At 44.7% G+C, this 18,520-nt stretch overlaps 1 protein-coding gene across 1 annotated transcript in view; it reads left to right on the top strand.

Moving 5' to 3' along the window:
- Positions 1–17,321, top strand: part of LONRF2 (LON peptidase N-terminal domain and ring finger 2) — a 31,137-nt gene extending 13,816 nt beyond the window's left edge. Inside the window, 8 exon segments of the mRNA XM_055539268.1 lie at positions 596–714; positions 1,882–2,043; positions 2,584–2,708; positions 2,711–2,749; positions 4,716–4,742; positions 4,745–4,772; positions 4,774–4,849; positions 9,398–17,321. Coding sequence (XP_055395243.1) covers positions 596–714; positions 1,882–2,043; positions 2,584–2,708; positions 2,711–2,749; positions 4,716–4,742; positions 4,745–4,772; positions 4,774–4,849; positions 9,398–9,592 — 771 coding nt within the window. The 3' untranslated portion in view covers positions 9,593–17,321.
- The last annotated feature ends 1,199 nt before the right edge of the window (positions 17,322–18,520 follow it).

The raw sequence follows: 18,520 nt of genomic DNA, 5'->3' as shown, positions 1-18,520 counted from the left end.
ATCTGAGACTTGAAACGCCATTAGCATTTTTACCGTGCCTCTCTGGTAGCTTCAGCTTTTCACTCTCCAAGGTGATTCTTTGATACTTTCTTGTCTTCCACCACCTGCTACTCACTCCCTCTCCCCTCCTTGACCTGATTCTCCATGGAGAGTGTAGACACCGGCAAGATGGGATTGCCTCTTCCTTCCTCCAGGCGAACCCTGTCTCCTGAGCTGCTTTCCTGGGGGAGGGACAGCCCGCCCCTCCCTCACAGGGCCGACCTTCCATCTCTCTCACCTCAGTCCCTTTTGTCTTCTAGGACCCCAGCTCCCACAAGAGAGAGCTCTTTTTCCTTAAGAACTGATTACCATAGGGACTTCCTTTGGTGGTGCAGTGGTTAAGACTTAACCTTCCCCTCCAGAGTGTGTGGGTTCCATCCCTGGTTGGGGAGCTAAGATCTGACATGCCTTGCAGACAAAAAACGAAAACGTAAAACAGAAACAGTATTTTTACAAATTTAATAAAGACTTTAAAAATAGTCCACGTAAAAAAAAAAAAACAATCTTAAAAAGAATTAAATACCAGGCAGTATTATTTAACTTTGTTTTGTTACAGTAGTTGGCAAGCAGAAATTTTAATACGACTGCTCTGGTCGAAGAATGCATATCTCGGTATTTCTCAGGTGAGCTTTCTGACAGAAAGAGAGTCTGTGATGAAGAAAGGACGGAGTTGTCACAGGAAGGCCTCGCGTTCTAGGTACTTCCTGCTGAGTTGAGGTTACAAGAAGAAAGTCCTGGCTAACCTCACAGCTCTATCTCAGTTTTTTTTCCCCCTCTTTGGCAGAGAAATTGGCCTCAAAAAAGAAAAAAAAAATTAATTGCAAAGCGTTTATGGAATTTAATTGAAGAAGATTGTAAGAAATATTCCAAAAGTGTGTTTTGACAGAATCATATGGTTGCTTTTTATATCTAAATAAACAATACTGAATTTTTCAGAAGTGAAAAGGCACGGTTCATTAAAAACAAAAGATGTTTGAAAACAGGCTTTTTTCCCCTCAAAATAGGCTTGACAGTTCTTTTTTCTTTTAAAGTGATTAAAGTTTTGTGTTGTAGTGACCTGTAAGGATTGAGATCTTATCATTCTTCTAGTCTTTTTTATTTATTAGTAGATGTCTGTCATTTTTGCTTTCATCAGAATTTTTTCTTATTTATTTTTCTTGTGATGTAACCGACGTTTAACATTATACTAGTTTCAGGTGTACAACGGAGTGAGTTGATATTTGTGTATATGGTGAAATGATCACCGTAGTAGATCTAAGTTGACATCTGTCTCCAGACAGTTACAATATTTTTATTGTGATAAGAGCTTTTTAAGATTTATGCTCTTAGCAACTTTTAAATATGCAATACAGGATTATTAACTGTGGTCACCATGCTGTGCATTGCATCTCCAGGACTTATTTTATAACTGGAGCTGTGTGCTTTTTGACCCCCTCCACCCATTGCACACACAGATACACACACAGGCAGACACACACGCACACACAAACACACACACACTACTGGTAACCCTGTCTGTCCTCTGTGAACTTGGTTTTCTTTGTTTTTAGCTGCCATATATAAATGAGGTCATACAGTTTCTGTCTTTCTCTGTCTGACTTACGTCACTTAGCACTGTGCCCTCAAGGTCGTGAGAGTGTGTTCGTAGTGATCTTAAGCACATTCTCTCATCAGATTAAATAAGAGGGCTTGCTGAGCGCTTTCTCATGCTGTGACTGTTGACTTTCTTTTCCCGCCTAAGGCTTAGGCAAACCTGTGGGTTTTGTCATTAAGAGAACCGAGGTTGTCATACCCTTCCGTGTCTGACAGCTCCCACATCTAGTTAACATTCCTCTTACCCTGCAATCTGACCAGAGATGTGCCCATCTTTGTGTGCGCCATGGCCTTCTCCACCATGCCCTGCCCGCTCCGTCTCTTTGAGCCCTGCTATTGGCTTATGATATGAAGATGCCTGGAAACGGGCACCAGACGGAGTGGCATGTGTTTATCTGCTGAGCACGCAGGGTAAGAGTTCATGCTTCCAATGCAGGGGATATGGGTTTGATTCCTGGTTGGGGAAACAAGATCCCACATGCTGAGTGGCAGGGCTTCCCTGGTGGCTCAAATCGTAAATAATCTGCCTGCAACATGGAGATCTGGTTTTGATCCTGGTTGGCAAGATTCCCCTTGAGAAGGGAACAGCTGCTCACTCCAGTATTCTTGCCTGGAAAATCCCATGGACAGAGGAGCCTGGTGGTCCAGTCCATGCGGTCACAAAGAGTTGGACAGGACTGAGCGACTGACACTGTAATTGTGAACATGCTGTGTGGTGCCGCCAAAAGATTAAAAAGAGGACGGGGCTTATAATTAAATGTATCATTTTTCTTGGAGAACAATTTAAGGTGATGTTGGTAATCTCTAGTGGCTCCTGTTACGCATCGAAGTATTAAGCCTGGGGACATCTGTGTTGTGACTCCACCTTTCATTCTAGTCTTGGCTCCCAGTCCTTCCCCTTGAACATCACAGCTGCCGATTCTCAGCCGTCTCTCTTACGTGTCCCGCCAGGATCCCGGAGTACGGCTGCATGCTGGCAATCAAGGACACCAGGACATTCCCCGACGGCGGCTCCATCGTTGCCGTGGGGATCGGCCGCTTCCGGGCTTTGAGCCACCATCACAGAGACGGCTACCACAGGCGGACACTGAATACTTGGAAGATGCAAGGCTGAGGAGTCACGCCTGCAGTGCCAGCTCCGTCCCCTCTCCAGCCGCTCTTGCTGCTCACCTTTGGGCAGCGCGCCTCACGGGCCAGAGGGCAGAATGCATCCAGGTGAACGGCAAGGTCTGGGGCACAGGGAACTGGTTGGAAGATGATGACTGAGTGTGGTGGCTCTCAGGGTTCCTCTTCTATTGTTGTTTAGTCGCTAAGTCGTGTCCGACTCTTTGCAACCCCTTGGACTGCAGCACGCCAGTCTTCTCTGTCCCTCACCATCTCCTGAAATTCATCCAAGTTCATGTGCATTGAATCAGTGATGCCATCCAACCGTCTCATCCTCTGTCATCCCCTTCGCCTCCTGCCTTCAGTCTTTCCTAGCATCAGGGTCTTTTTCGATGAGTTGGCTCTTCACATCAGGTGGCCAAAAGTATTGGAACTTAAGTTTTAGCATTAGTCCTTCCAAACGGTATTCAGGGTTGATTTCCTTTAGGATTGACTTGTTTGATCTTGCTGTCCAGGGGACTTTCAAGAGTCTTCTCCAACTCTACAGTTTGAAAGCATCAATTCTTTGGCGCTCAGCCTTCTTTATGATCCACCTCACATCTGTACATGACTACTGGAAAAACCATAACTTTGACAATACGGATCTTTGTTGGTAAAATGATATCTTTGCTTTTTAATCAAATTAAGAATGGTTGTGTGTTATAATCTAATTCCAGAGTTTACCCCAGTTTTCATAAATGCTATAGTCTTGCAATCAAAAAGGACCTTAGTGGTTTACTCCCATTTTACAGATGAGGAAGTTCTACCCTAAGGCGACTGAGCAACTGGCTAGCATTCCCACATGAGAGGCAGGGATGAAGCCAGAACAAACCCGGGCCCCCTGGAGCTGTTTCTGCTCAGTGTTCCTACGTAGGATGGAGCCTTGCTGGGCAGTGAGAGGGGCCCAGGCAGCAGGGTGTGTCCTCCTAAAGCCGTAGGATCTCCCCTGGCATCAGGCTCAGGCCGTGAGTGCGCTGTTGCTGTATAGCATGTCTTTTGAAGTATAGTTTGGTGGCATGGAATACAGGTTTTAAGCTGCTAAAACTCTTTGACTTAAACTTCCCTGGTGGCTCAGTGGTAAAGAATCCGCCTACCAGTGCAGAAGACAAGGGTTCCATTCCTGGATTGGGAAGATCCCCTGGAGAAGGAAATGGCAACCCACTCCAGCATTCTTGCCTGGAAAATCCCATAGACTGAGGAGCCTGGTGGGCTATAATCCATGGGTCACAAAGAGTCGGACATGACTAAGCAACTAAACAACAACTCTTTGACTTGGTAATTCTGCTTCTGGGAATCTATCCTGAGGCAATGACAGCCCCTTCTCACGCACATAGGGAAAAAAACACTTTGCATAATTACTTAATATTATTTGTGTTATCTTATTAATAAAATACATCTTATGTGAATGGTTGAATAAATTATGGTATATTTCAAATGTAGGATTGCATGTAGCCGTTAAAAGTGATTCCTAATAATATCAGATGCGTTTTTATATTACGATAGTAAGAGAGCCGTCTGGGTGCTACCGATGGGCGTGGGATAGATCGGGCACCACGGTGTGACGGTGCAGATTTCTGCTTTGAGCCTGTGTACCCGTGTGTGTGCGCTCCGTCCTGTCCGATCTTTGCACCCTGTGGACTGCAGCCCGCCAGGCCCCTCTGTCCATGGGATTTCCCAGGCAAGAGTAGTGGAGTGGGTTGCCGTTTCCTTCTCCAGGGGATCTTGCTGACCCAGGGATGGAACCCACATCTCCTACGTTGGCAGGCAGATTCTTTACCAGTAGCGCCACCTGTCCATTTATTGAAATGCTAATGAATTACTGAAGTGCTAAATGCCAGGAATCTGCTCAGCAGACGTGGCCTTGGTAACTGTGTAATGGACACACAAGTGTGATAATGAATCGCTGAAAAGGCTGTCTCTCTTCCTTGACCAGGTGGAAGGCCCAGAGTGCGAGGAACTCTGTATGCTGTAGTTTATCAGCAGTCAGTGTCCTGGTTTGTCACTTCAGGATCCCACAAAAGAGCAGATTTTAAGCCATTTTGGATCAATGCCAGACAGAGAACCTGAGCCTCAGGTATGCTGTGCTGATATTTCATAGTGCTGATATTCCTGCCTTCGTGTGTCGAGACGCATCACACTCCAGCGAAGCTTGGCAGTACCTGCTCTGCTCCCTACTCCGTTACGGCCGTTTATGAACCATCTCATTTATCAACAGCCCAGAGAGACACCTGGTAGAGTAGCATGTGCCTTGTGGAGCAAAAATGATAAATGCTTTCTGATAAATACTACGTGAAGGTAATTTGTTTTCTGTCAGAAATCAGTTTATTCTGGTTGGCTGTCTCTTTTGTACTTCTCTCACCAACATCAGAAGATTTGGTAATTGTCGTCCATCAGCAGGATAGACCCTGTTTTTTGTACCTAATCCTGCCTTACCTCTAATGAACAGGCGTTGAATAAATGAGAAAATTCTCTGTCATTAATTTAGAAGCTTTCCTAGTCCTCTGTCCCATCTTCATGGGCTTTCTCTCTGCTCCCAGGAGTGCTTCAGTGATGCTCTTTTTTTTTTCTCTTATTATTTATTTTTATTGAAGTATAGTTGATTTACACTGTTGTTAATTTGTCATATAGCAAAGGAATTCAGTTATACCTATGTATGCATTCTTTTATTAGTGTTCTTTTCCATTTTGGTTTATCATAGGGTTTTGTTTTTATTGGAGTATAGTTGCTTTATAATGTTGTGTTAATTTCTGCTGTACAACAGAGTGAATCAGCCGCATGTGTACATACATCTCCTCCCTCTTCAGCCTCCTTCCTCTCCCCCAGCATCCCACCCCTCTAGGTCATCACAGATCACTGAGCTGAGCGCCTGTCTTATATAGCACATTCCCACTAGCTACCTGTTTTTACACATAGTAGTGGGTGTATTTCAATGCTACTGTCTCATCCGTCCCTCCCTCTCCTTCCCCCTCTGTGTCCACAATTCTGTTCTCTACGTCTGCTCCTCTATTCCTGCCCTACAAATAGGTCCATCAGTACCATCTTTCTAGACTCCATGTACATGTGTTAATATACAGTATTTGTTTTTCTCTTTCTGACTTACTTCACTCTGTATGACAGACTCTAGGTTCATCCACATCACTCCAAAGGACCCAGTTTTGTTCCTCTTACGGATGAGTAATATTCCGTTGTATTTCAGTGATGAACAGGCTTCAGGTCTGTGAAGCATTGCTAAGTGCAAATGGCTCGTCTCCCCCGCATTTGGATCACGGAGCCAGGAGGGGTGGAGAAGGCAATGGCAACCCACTCCAGTACTCTTGCCTGGAAAATCCCATGGATGGAAGAGCCTGGTAGGCTGCTGTCCATGGGGTTGCTGAGGGTCGGACACGACTGAGCGACTTCACTTTCACTGTTCACTTTCATACATTGGAGAAGGAAATGGCAACCCACTCCAGTGTTCCTGCCTGGAGAATCCCAGGGACGGGGGAGCCTGGTGGGCTGCCGTCTATGGGGTTGCACAGAGTTGGACACGACTGAAGTGACTTAGCAGCAGCAGCCAGGAGGGGATGGTGTGGGCTTGTGACTGAGAGTGTATAGTTCCTCCTGCTGTGCCCACTCACCTGTCCTGGAGACAGGGGAGGGGACAGGGCCAGGTCTTGGCAGGTTTAGGGTCAGGTGAAGTGTCTTTTGTATTGTTTCCATCAATTTTCCTTTCTTTTTGTGTCTCTTGGTGGCTTGTGTCTTTTACTCGCATGTGAGTTCTGTCTTTTCCAAACCCAGGATAATGCTTTGGGTCAAAAGTCACCCTCAGGCATTCCTCACCCTCCGCTCTATTATAATCTCTGCTGCTCCTCTGTTTTGTAGCTCAGATTCAGAAAGCAAGGTGATTAGGCTAGCTTGATGACAGTATGAATTATCCTTTTTTCTAGGTGTTTTTGCTATTAACCCAAATTTTTCTCTAATTGTAACACATTGCATGATTGTCATGGCTTAAAAACAGCAGAAATTTATTATTGTACAGTTTGGGGATTAGAAATCCCTCACAGGTCTCACCAGGCTGTGATCAAAGTGTTGGCAAGACTTGATTCCTTGCTGGAGGCTCTAAAGGGGAGTCCATTTCCTCCCCTTCTCTGGGCTTGAAAGGCTACTGGTGTTCCTTGGCTCTGGCCCCTTCCTCCATCTTCCAGGCTAGCAGTGTTGACCTCTGACCCTTATTCCATAATTCACACCCACCTCTGACCGCAGCCCAGAGCAGCTCTTTGCTGGAAGGACCTTTGTGACGAGGTTGAACCCGCCAGGAACAATCCAGCATCATCTCTGCACCTCTCCAGGTCCCTGACTCACTCACATCTGCAGGGTCCCTGCCGCCGTGTAAGCTGCATAGTCACGGGCTTCAGGAACCTAAAGGTGAACACCTTTGGGAGACTGCCTGTCTTCCCACTGTGGAGGATTTTAGGTCCTATGTGGGAGGTATTTTTATGCTGAAAGTAAAAGTGTTAGTCACTCAGTTGTGTCCAGCTCCTTGCATCCCCATGGACTGTAGCCCGCCAGGCTCCTCTGCCCATAGGATTCTCTAGGCAGGAATACTGGAGTGGGTAACCATTCCCTTCTCTAGGGGAATCTTCCCAACCCAGGGATCGAAACTGGGTCTCTTCCATTGCAGGCGGATTCTGTACCGTCCGAGCGACCACGGAAGCCCCTTTATGCTGAGGCTTTCCCATTAAGCCTGCTACTCGGTGTCTCCCTACTCAGTAAAGTGAGGAGGAAAAGAGGGTGTGAACCATAGAGAAGGTCGTTTTGTCCGACACTTGTGCCGTCTTCCCTTGGAGGGGAGGTGGGTGCCTTCTGCACGGTGACGTGGGCGCCTCCATGCCCTTTGACCTTGGTGCCATTCTTCATCTCTCACCCTGAGCTAAGGTGAGCCCGGAGCCACCCTCCCTGGTTCCCAGTTTGGATTCTTCTTGCTTCTGGAATGGGGATGGAGGAGAAGCAGGGAGACCTGGGTATCTTGGTTTCAGTTCCAGGAATATTGAAAACAACTCTGTGGTTACCTTTTGCTCAGAGCTCAATCCAGAAGTGCCTGTTTGCTTATGAATCAGGTGGCATAATAATTCATATACATATTTAATAGTAATTCATTAAATGGGCTTCCCAGGTGGCTCAGTTGGTAAAAGAATATGCCTACAATGCAGGAGACCTGGGGTTGATCCCTGGATCAGGAAGATCCCCTGAGAAGGAGATGGCTAACCATTCCAGTATTCTTATCTGGAAAAGTCCATGAACAGAGGAGTCTGGTGGGTTACAGTCCATGAGGTCACAAGAGTCAGACATGACTTAGCAACTAAACCACGATGCCGCACACACATATATATATATTTAACAGTAACTCATATATATAGGTATTTCATATATATGTATATTTGTCTCATTGACTTTATTATAAGATTTATAACAGTCAAATTTGTACCTATACTGTTTCTTTATAAACATTTTGCTTTGTAGAGCATGTTTAGAAAACAATAACAGAACATTGGAAACTAGAGATAAAAATTACGATCACTTCTTCTAATGGGTCATAGACTTGAACTAGAGCTTTATTATTATTAATTTGGCTGTGCTTGGTCTTATTAGTTGTGGCATGTGGATCCAGTTCCCTGACCAGGGATTGAACCCAGGCGCCCTGTATTGGGAGCTTGGAGTCGTAGTCACTGAACCACCAGGAGAATCATGAACTAGAGCTTTAAGAGACTAAGAACAACTAATTCATGAAGAGTTTTCTGTGGAAGATGTGTCTCTTGGCAGGTTCTTCCTTATGTGAATTCCCCCCATTTAAGTGTGTAACATAGAAGTAAGCTTTGTCTTGGCTTCCCTGGTAGCTCTGCGGTAGAGACTCTGCCTGCCAGTGCAGGAGACACGGGTTCGATCCCCGATCCGGGAAGACCCCACATGCCACAGAGCAGCTAAGCCTGTGTGTACTCAGTACCCACAAGTACTGAGCCTGTGCTGTAAGGCCTGGAAACGGCGAGTGCTGAAGCCTGTGCACGCTAGAGCCCCTGCCCCGCAACGAGAGGAGCCCCAGCAATGAGAGACCCGTGCACTGCAGCCGGAGAGTAGCCCCCAATCTCTGCGGCTAGAGAAAAGCCCACGCACCAGCAAAGACCCAGCACGGCCTGAAATAAATAAATTATAAAAAGCTTTTTAAAAAGGAAGCTTTGTGTTTTAGGGCTGAATGAATGGTGCTGCTGCTGCTGCTGCGAAGTCGCTTCAGTCGTGTCCGACTCTGTGCGACCCCATAGACGGCAGCCCACCAGGCTCCCCCGTCCCTGGGACTCTCCAGGCAAGAACACTGGAGTGGGTTGTCCTTTCCTTCTCCAGTGCAGGAAAGTGAAAAGTGAAAGTGAAGTCGCTCAGTCGTGTCCGACTCTTAGTGACCCCATGGACTACAGCCTGCCAGGCTCCTCCATCCATGGGATTTTCCAGGCAAGAGTACTGGAGCGGGGTGCCATTGCAGTAGACCTAAAAGAGAAGGCAGCATTTAATTCTTGCTCGTGTTGATGAGACAGAAGACCACATTGAGAATAGGCTTCTACTTGAGCTGCTGATTTTGTCTTCCTTTCTTTTGCAGAGTAACCCTAGTGGTCCTGCGTGGTCCTGGTGGATGCTGGTGGTGTTGCCTTTGGCGTAGAAGGCTCAACTGGCCACACTGGGCATGGTCTCGCTGAAAGAGCGCCTGCTTGCCATTGGGCGAATATTAGTCGTCATCACGTGTAAGATGAACAGTCGGCAAGAGCTCATTAATAGCAAGGAGAAAAATAGTTGATTTCTGTCGAGGCTTCTGGAAGGCCTTGAGTTTTTGTGAGGCGTGCCAGGGATGGATGAGTTAACATCCATCCATCATGCTTTGTAAAATGCTTGTTGATAGGGTTCCAGAATGGAACACTTGGCAGACATTGTCTCCTACTCAGAAGTTAAGTCTGTTCTAGATGGAATCTGACTCCGTACAAGGTCAGCCTGAAATCTGAATGGATCCCATGGTTGGAAAACAACCTAAAAAAATCTCTCTGGAACAGATGCTTCCAGTGCTCAGTACACTAAAGATAATTGACGAGTGGTTTAGGTTTTGCCAGAAAGAAGATTGCCTTCCCAGTGAAGTGTCTTGCTCCTCCAGACGGAAACAGCTTGCTTGGGTGGGTGGGTAGTAAGAAGGAAACTGTCTTGTTATCTGGAAGCATATTTCTCAGAGTCTGGGCTAGCTGAAAACATGCTTATGAGGCTTTGTGTGAAATGGAGAAATCAAACCGTTGTCCAGTGTTGGGGGTGAAGTTAGTCCTTATCCAGGAAGTAGTATAGAACCAGATAGAGCTGTGTTTTTGTGTCCTGCAGTAGTTCAAATGTGGTAAATTGCACATTTTAACTAAATGAATATTAGAATATAAGAAGGTGTACCTTAGATGTAGAAAAACCTGAAAACAGTGTAGTTGATTTGAGGATATGCATTTGTGCGTGCACACACACCCACATGCACACCCAGACAGCACAGGGTGAATAAAGGGAGCTAGAATTCCACCCATATTGAGATGTTAAGAATACAACCAAAATAGTGCAGAGAACCCCTTGGAAACACAATGTCTTATTAATCCAGTGGGTGTGAAGCATTTAGAAAATGTCAGGTTTCTACTCAGATTGGCGTTAGATGTTAGACCCATCAGTAAATTTGAGCTCACTGTCCATCCACTGAAAGACGTTAAAAAGGTGCTATGAATTCGGTATCTGTTTATCCCAAGAAAGCACACCAGGACAATATACAAAGAGAGGGAGGTGGGTATGGGATGTAAATATTCAGCAAGTTTTTTTTTTTTCCAAACCCAGCCTAAAATTTTTTTTTTTTAAGTTTTACTATGATCAGACTAGTTGTTATCTATTGAAATACTGTGTATAACTTCAACCCCCTGGTGCATATTGATGATGTTAGTTGGAATAACCATTTGAACACGATGTGCTGACTCATTCTCACTGGCCAACAGCTGGTATGTTTAGGCGGCTTCTTGGTCTGTGAGGTGGATGTTTTTAATGAGATGATGAAAACCACACTAGAGAGTTATCACAGCTTTGAGTTCTGCTTTATTATTCATTCAAGATATGTGATGTTTGAGTTTTAAAAAATGGAGTTAATGATGACCAGTGGTGGTTGGTTCATCAATCCATCAAGCATTTTTATTAGAAAGATTTCATAGTCATATTTGTTTTTAGTTGTAGGAGGTTTCAGTGGCAGAAACTCAGTTTCATTATGGAGTGAGCAAATACTTAACTTAATCACAAAGAAAATTTGAAGGTATTTTCCAATCCCTGTTTCCAGTGCCTTACATACTGTGTATCTTAAATCTCATCTTAAACATGGTTTACAGGCAATTTGGCCAAGTGATTTCTAAAATCTGTTATTGATTCATGTGTTGACAATGTGTGTGCCCAATCTCTCAGTCATGTCCGACTCTTTGCAATGCCATGGACTGTATGTAGCCTGCCAGGCTCCTCTGTCCAGGGAATTTTCTAGGCAAGAAGACTGGAGTGGGTTGCCATTTCCTTCCCCAGGGGATCTTGCCGCCCCAGGCGTCTCTTGCCCTGGCACGTGAATTCTTGACCGCTAGCACCCCTGGGCACCCCTGCACTGCCGGTAGTAGTCACCATTTTCAGGCACTACAGCCTAAGCTGATCACCGGAGAGAAAGCAGAACTGCGGTATACCAGACACCTCTGTTAGAAGCGGTTCTTGACCGTGGGTGTACCTTGACCGTGGTCTTTCTCTTCTTGAAAATCTTTTTCTACCTTAAAGCCTTATCATTGCTGTTCTGTGTGGGAGTGTCCAGATAACCAGTGTGATCCTGCTTTCTCCAGGAGATGTCCTGAAGTTAAGTTTCTGTGCTCAGAGCATAGAGTTTCCTCCTACCAGTTGGATGCTATTGCTTTCTCAGTCTCACTCTTGAAATGTCATAACTCGCACAGTTCTTTAACCAGAATCCTTGTTACCTCTTCCTGATTCGGTCTGCCCCTTTCTGAGCCGTATTGTCGTTCTGTGTGTTCTCGTATAAAAGTCTGGTCAGTAGTGATGATGCAGACCAGAGCAGCAGAAATTTTTTCCTTTAACTTTGAACTTTTAATTTTGTATTGGGATATAGCAGATTAACAATGTTGTGATAGTTTCAGGTGAAAATTGAAGGGGCTCAGCCATACATATACATGTATCCGTTCTCCCCCAAACCCTGCTCCCATCCAGGCTGGTACATAACATTGAGCAGAATTCCCCACAGTAGGTCTTTGTTGGTTATCCATTTTAAATATAGCAGTGTGTCCAAGTCCATCCCTAACTCCCTAATTATCCATTCTCCTGGCAAACATAAGTTCATTTTCTAAGTCAAAAGCTTTTTTTTGTTTGTTTTTGTTTGACACCAAAGGGAATGGACTGCAATCGCTTCATGCTCTGTGTAGCCTCACACCTCCACATCATTCAAAACAGGAGGTGGGTACTTCCTGAGCACTTGGGTTACATTATTTATCATGAAGCCGAATGAAAGAAACAATATCCCAAGTCATATTAGGAAGAAAGCTTCCTTTTACAAACTTCAAGGAATCCCAACTCTGGTTTGCTACAAGTCTGCTTAAAACAGAGCGGTTCATATGCCTCCCTGTTCCTCCTTCCTCTTTTTTTTTTTTAAACTATGATAGAGATGTTACGTCTAAGGATATCTCAGAAAATAATGTAATTCCTTGTTCAAAGTCAGAGCATTCCAGTTTAACTTCACTGAAAACTTTCTGGTCCTAATGCTCTAGTTACATCAGAATAAAAACAGAATCTGCTTAGAGTGATAAAAGTTTGGGGGTTAATTTTTCTTCCTTAAATTTAACACTGGAAGCACAGTACACTCTGTTAGATATTTTTCCAGTCACTCTTCTGAGTGACTTGATTCATAATTCCATCCCTGCCTGTGTCTTTGAAATGCAACTGATACCCTGACAGTATTCTGAAAGTCCAGGCGATTTTGCTGGGGTGGGGGGTGGGTTATCTTGTTCCCTGTGTATCCCTGTCATCTGAATTGAAAGAATATTTTTTTAAAGTTCCAAATTTAAAAAAAAATTTAAAGTTTCAAGATTTATCCATGCAACCACCATAGGTTCTAACCAATTCACATGCCAAATTTTGAAGGGTGATCCCATTTTATATATAAGGATCACATCCTTATAATCAAAGAGATGTCTTTGTTTAAACTGCTTCTCTCACCCAAACCAAGAAAATGCCAAGAAAACATTTAGTAAGTTGTAACTCAACTCTTAACATATGTCAAGTCTTAGGACAAGGCTTTTCAGTCATCAAAGAACAAATTTATAGATGGTAAAATTGCTGTGAACCATGATATTACCATTTTGTCATAAAATTATTTGAAAGTTGGCCATTGATACAATGAAAATACTCCATTGCCTGACCTAGCTGTATTACATAAAGTCATTCGGATCTATGACCTGCTTTTTAAAAAATATTCATTTGTTTCTTCTCCTTCTTGTCTTTCTTTATATTTTCTCCCACCACTTAAATTACTGTTTAAAATTTAGATGCTGTCTTTGAAATAATAAATCTAAAAAATATGGAGAAGAATGAACATCATTCATTAGGAGGAAAATCAATGAGGTTGGTTTCTTTCTTTGTGAAGCGCAGGTTTCATTTTACGCAGCTGTGCCTGGAGTCAGCTAGGGAGGTTTCCCTTCTCCCATTTTAACGTGGGTAGCAGTGGCAGCTTGCAGGAAGAAGCTCTCAGTGCTTAGCACACCATCTGTCCTGAAAGGCCCTGTTCTGATTCTGTGGTTCATCAGCACTTAATTCCCAAGGAAGGTGTGAGTCGCTCAGTCGTGTCCAACTCTTTGCGACCCCATGGATGGTAGCCTGCCAGGCTTCTCTGTCCATGGAATTCTCCAGGCAAGGATACTGGAATGGGCTGCCATTCTCTTCTACAGGGGCTCTTCCCAACGTAGGGATTGAACCCATGTCTCCTGCGTTGGCAGGTGGATTCTTTATCATCTGAGCCAGATTTGAATGGTAGGGACATCTGTACCAGCCACACAGGTGAGATTGAACCCTGAATGTTGCCAGATATCACCTCCTCTCCACTAGGCCTAAATGCCTAAATCTAAGCCATTGACTTCTGTGTCCTAGAAGAAGGTCTTTTTACCATTACAGTTCCTTACCTGGACTTTTAGTGCTCAACTTAGTGCTGAAAAAAAAAAAAACACCAAGTGCCAAAATCTGCTGAATCCTATAAAGTAGCTTTTAGTAGTGAATCTTAAGTATGTATCAAAAAGACAATACTTTGGCCACCAGATGCCAAGAGCCAACTCATTAGAAAAGAGCCTGATGTTGGGAAAGGTTGAGGGCATGAGGAGAAAGGGGAGACAGAGGACGAGATGGTTGGATGGCACCACTGACTCAATGGACGTGGGTTTGAACAAGCTCCAGGAGATGGTAAAAGACAGGGAAGTCTGGCATGCTGCAGCCCATGGGGTCGCAAGCAGTCAGACACAACTAAGCAACTGAACAGCAGAAATTGCCTATTAGAATATTAGGGTATTTCAGCAGAATAAAATAATGAAGAAATGAAAGTGCTACCATTGTACTTGGCCATGTTGGGAGCAGTAGCTCTGATTTGTGCCTGGGTCTTAATTTGTAACAGTGACTGAGTGACAACACAGAGAGGGTCAGTGCCATTGAAAGAAAACTTCATTGTTACTCACAGTTTTGCTGGAAATGAGAGACACTCTGCCCTGGGGAAGCAGCAGAGTCAAGGAGGCAGACACAGGAGTGAAGGGAAAGCATGGGGCAGGGCCTTCATTGTACTGATGTTTCTGCAGGCAAGGCCAGGCAGGGCAGGGGAAGCAACTTGGTGATGTCCATGTGTAGAGTCTTCTCTTGTGTTGTTGGAAGAGGGTGTTTGCTATGACCAGTGCGTTCTCTTGGCAAAACTCGATTAGCCTTTGCCCTGCTTCATTCTGTACTCCAAGGCCAAATTTGCCTGTTACTCCAGGTGTTTCTTGACTTCCTACTCTTGCATTCCAGTCCCCTATAATGAAAAGCATATCTTTTTTGGGTGTTAGTTCTACAAGGTCTTGTAGGTCTTCATAGAACCGTTCAATTTCAGCTTCTTCAGCGTTACTGGTCGGGGTATAGACTTGGATTACTGTGATGTTGAATGGTTTGCCTTAGAAATGAACAGAGATCATTCTATCATTTTTGAGATGGTATCCAAGTACTGCATTTTGGACTGATGTCCAGTAGCATATTGGGCACCTACTGACCTGGGGAGTTCCTCTTTCAGTGTCCTATCTTTTTTCTTTTTCATACTGTTCATGGAGTTCTCAAGGCAAGAATACTGAAGTGGTTTGCCTTTCCCTTCTCCGGTGGACACATTTTGTGAGACCTCTCCACCACGACCTGTCTGTTTTAGGTGGCCCTAGATGGCATGGCTTAGTTTCATTGCGTTAGACAAGGCTGTGGTCCAAGTGATCAGATTGGCTGCTTTGCTGTGATTGTGGTTTCAGTCTGTCTGCCCCCTGATGCCCTCTCTGAGTTCCTACCATCTTCCTTGGGTGTCTCTTACCTTGGATGTGGGATATCTCTTCATGGCTGCTCCAGCAAAGCGCAGCCGTGGCTCCTTACCTTTGACGTGGGGTGTCTCCTCTTGGCCATGGCTCGTGACTTTGGATGTGGGGTATCTTCTTGGCTGCTTGCTGCTCCAATTTGCCTTGATTCGTGGACCTAACATTCCAGTTCCTATGGAATATTGCTCTTTACAGCATTGGACTTTCCTTCCATCACCAGTCACAGCCACAACCGTGAGTTTTTTGCTTTGGTTCCGTCTCTTCATTCTTTTTTAGAGTTAGTTCTCCACTGATCTCCAGTAGCATATTGGGCACCTACTGACCTGGAGAGTTCATCTTTCAGTGTCGTATCTTTTTTCCTTTTCAAACTGTTCATGGGGTTTACAAGGGAAAAATACTGAAGTGGTTTCCCATTCCCTTCTGCAGTGGATACTTTTTGTCAGAACTCCACCATGACCCATCCATATTGGTGGCCCTACACAGCATGGCTTATTTTCATTGCGTTAGACAAGGCTGTGGTCCATGTGATCAGATTGGCTGCTTTGCTGTGACTGTCATTTCAGTCTGCCTGCCCTCTGAAGCCCTCTCTCAGCTCCTACTGTCTTTTGGGGTTTTTCTTACCTTACATGTGGGGTATCTCTTCACGGCTGCTCCAGCAAAGTATGGCTGCTGCTCCTTAGCTTGGACGTCGGGTATCTCCTCTTGGCCGCAGCTCCTGACTTTCGACGAGGGTTATCTATTCTCGGCCGCTCGCAGCTCCAATTGCCTTGATTCGTGTACCTAACATTCCAGGTTCCTATGCAATATTGCTCTTTACAGCATCGGACTTGCGTTCCATCACCAGTCACATCCAAGTTGATTGTTGTTTTTACTTTGGCTCCATGTCTTCATTTTGCTGGAGTTAGTTCTGCACTGATCTCCAGTAGCATATTGGGCACCTACCAACGTGGGGAGTTCATCTTTCAGTGTCCTATCGTTTTTGGTTTTCATATTGTCCATGGGGTCTCAAGGCAAGAATACTGAAGTGGTTTGCCATTAGCTTCTGCAGTGGACACATTTTTGAGACCTCTCCACTGAGACCTGGCCATCTTGGGTGGTCCTACACGCATGGCTTAGTTTCCTTGAGTTAGACAAGGCTATAGTCCATTCATCTTGGAAGGTGAAGTCAAGTGGGCCTTAGAAAACATCACTACGAACAAAGCTAGTGGAGGTGATGGAATTCCAGTTGAGCTATTTCAAATCCTGAAAGATGACGCTGTGAAAGTGCTGCACTCAATATGCCAGCAAATTTGGAAAACTCAGCTGTGGCCACAGGACTGGAAAAGATCAGGTTTTATTCCAATCCCAAAGAAAGGCAATGCCAAAGAATGCTCAAACTACTGCACAATTGGACTCATCTCACATGCTAGTAAAGTAATGCTCAAAATTATCCAAGCCAGGCTCCAGCAATACGTGAACCGTGAACTTCCTGATGTTCAAGCTGGTTTTAGAAAAGGCAGATGAACCAGAGATCAAATTGCCAGCATCTGCTGGATCATGGAAAAAGCAAGAGAGTTCCAGAAAAACATCTATTTCTGCTTTATTGACTATGCCAAATCCTTTGACTGTGTGGATCACAATAAACTGTGGAAAATTCTGAAAGAGATGGGAATACCAGACCACCTGACCTGCCTCTTGAGAAATCTGTATGCAGGTCAGGAAGCAACAGTTAGAACTGGACATGGAACAACAGACTGGTTCCAAATAGGAAAAGGAGTACGTCAAGGCTGTATATTGTCACCCTGCTTATTTAACTTCTATGCAGAGTACATCATGAGAAACGCTGGGCTGGAAGAAGCACAAGCTGGAATCAATTTGGCAAAACTAATACAGTTATGTAAAGTTTAAAAATAAAAAAAAAAAAAAAAAAAAAAGATTGCGGGGAGAAATATCAATAATCTCAGATATGCAGATGACACCACCCTTATGGCAGAAAGTGAAGAGGAACTCAAAAGCCTCTTGATGAAACTGAAAGTGGAGAGTGAAAAAGTTGGCTTAAAGCTCAACATTCAGAAAATGAAGATCATGGCATCCGGTCCCATCACTTCATGGGAAATAGATGGGGAAACAGTGGAAACAGTGTCAGACTTTATTTTTTTTGGGTTCCAAAATCACTGCAGATGGTGACTGCAGCCATGAAATTACAAGTCGCTTACTCCTTGGAAGGAAAGTTATGACCAACCTAGATAGCATATTCAAAAGCAGAGACATTACTTTGCCAACAGAGGTCCATCTAGTTAAGGCTATGGTTTTTCCTTTGGTCATGTATGGATGTGAGAGTTGGACTGTGAAGAAGGCTGAGTGCCAAAGAATTGATGCTTTTGAACTGTGGTGTTGGAGAAGACTCTTGAGGGTCCCTTGGACTGCAAAGAGATCCAGCCAGTCCATTCTGAAGGAGATCAGCCCTGGGATTTCTTTGGAAGGAATGATGCTGAAGCTGAAACTCCAGTACTTTGGCCACCTGATGTGAAGAGTTGACTTATTGGAAAAGACTCTGATGCTGGGAGGGATTGGGGGCAGGAGGAGAAGGGGACGACAGAGGATGAGATGGCTGGATGGCATCACTGACTCGATGGACGTGAGTCTGAGTGAACTCCGGGAGTTGGTGATGGACAGGGAGGCCTGGTGTGCTGCAATTCGTGGGGTTGCAAAGAGTCGGACATGACTGAGCAACTGAACTGAACTGAACTGTGGTTCATGTGATCAGATTGGCTACTTTGCTGTCATTGTGGTTTCATTCTGTCTGCCCTCTGATGCACTCTCTCATCTCCAACTGTCTCACTTGGGTTTCTCTTATCTTGATTGTGCGGTATCTCTTCACGGCTACTGCAGCAAAGCCCAGCTGCTGCTCCTGACCTTGGACATGGGGTATCTCCTCTCGGCTGCTCACTACTCCAATTTGCCTTGATTCATGGACCTAACATTCCATGTCCCTATGCAATATTGCCCATTACTGCATCGGACGGTCTTTGCATAACCAGTCACAGCCACTACTGGGTGTTGATTTTGCTTTGGTCCGTCTCTTCATTCTTTCTGGAGTTAGATCTCCACTATTCTCCAGTAGCAACTGG

The sequence above is a fragment of the Bubalus kerabau genome, chromosome 11 (assembly GCF_029407905.1).
Source record: "Bubalus kerabau isolate K-KA32 ecotype Philippines breed swamp buffalo chromosome 11, PCC_UOA_SB_1v2, whole genome shotgun sequence".
Lineage (NCBI taxonomy): Eukaryota > Metazoa > Chordata > Mammalia > Artiodactyla > Bovidae > Bubalus > Bubalus kerabau.
This window is presented reverse-complemented; position numbering and strand designations above follow the sequence as displayed.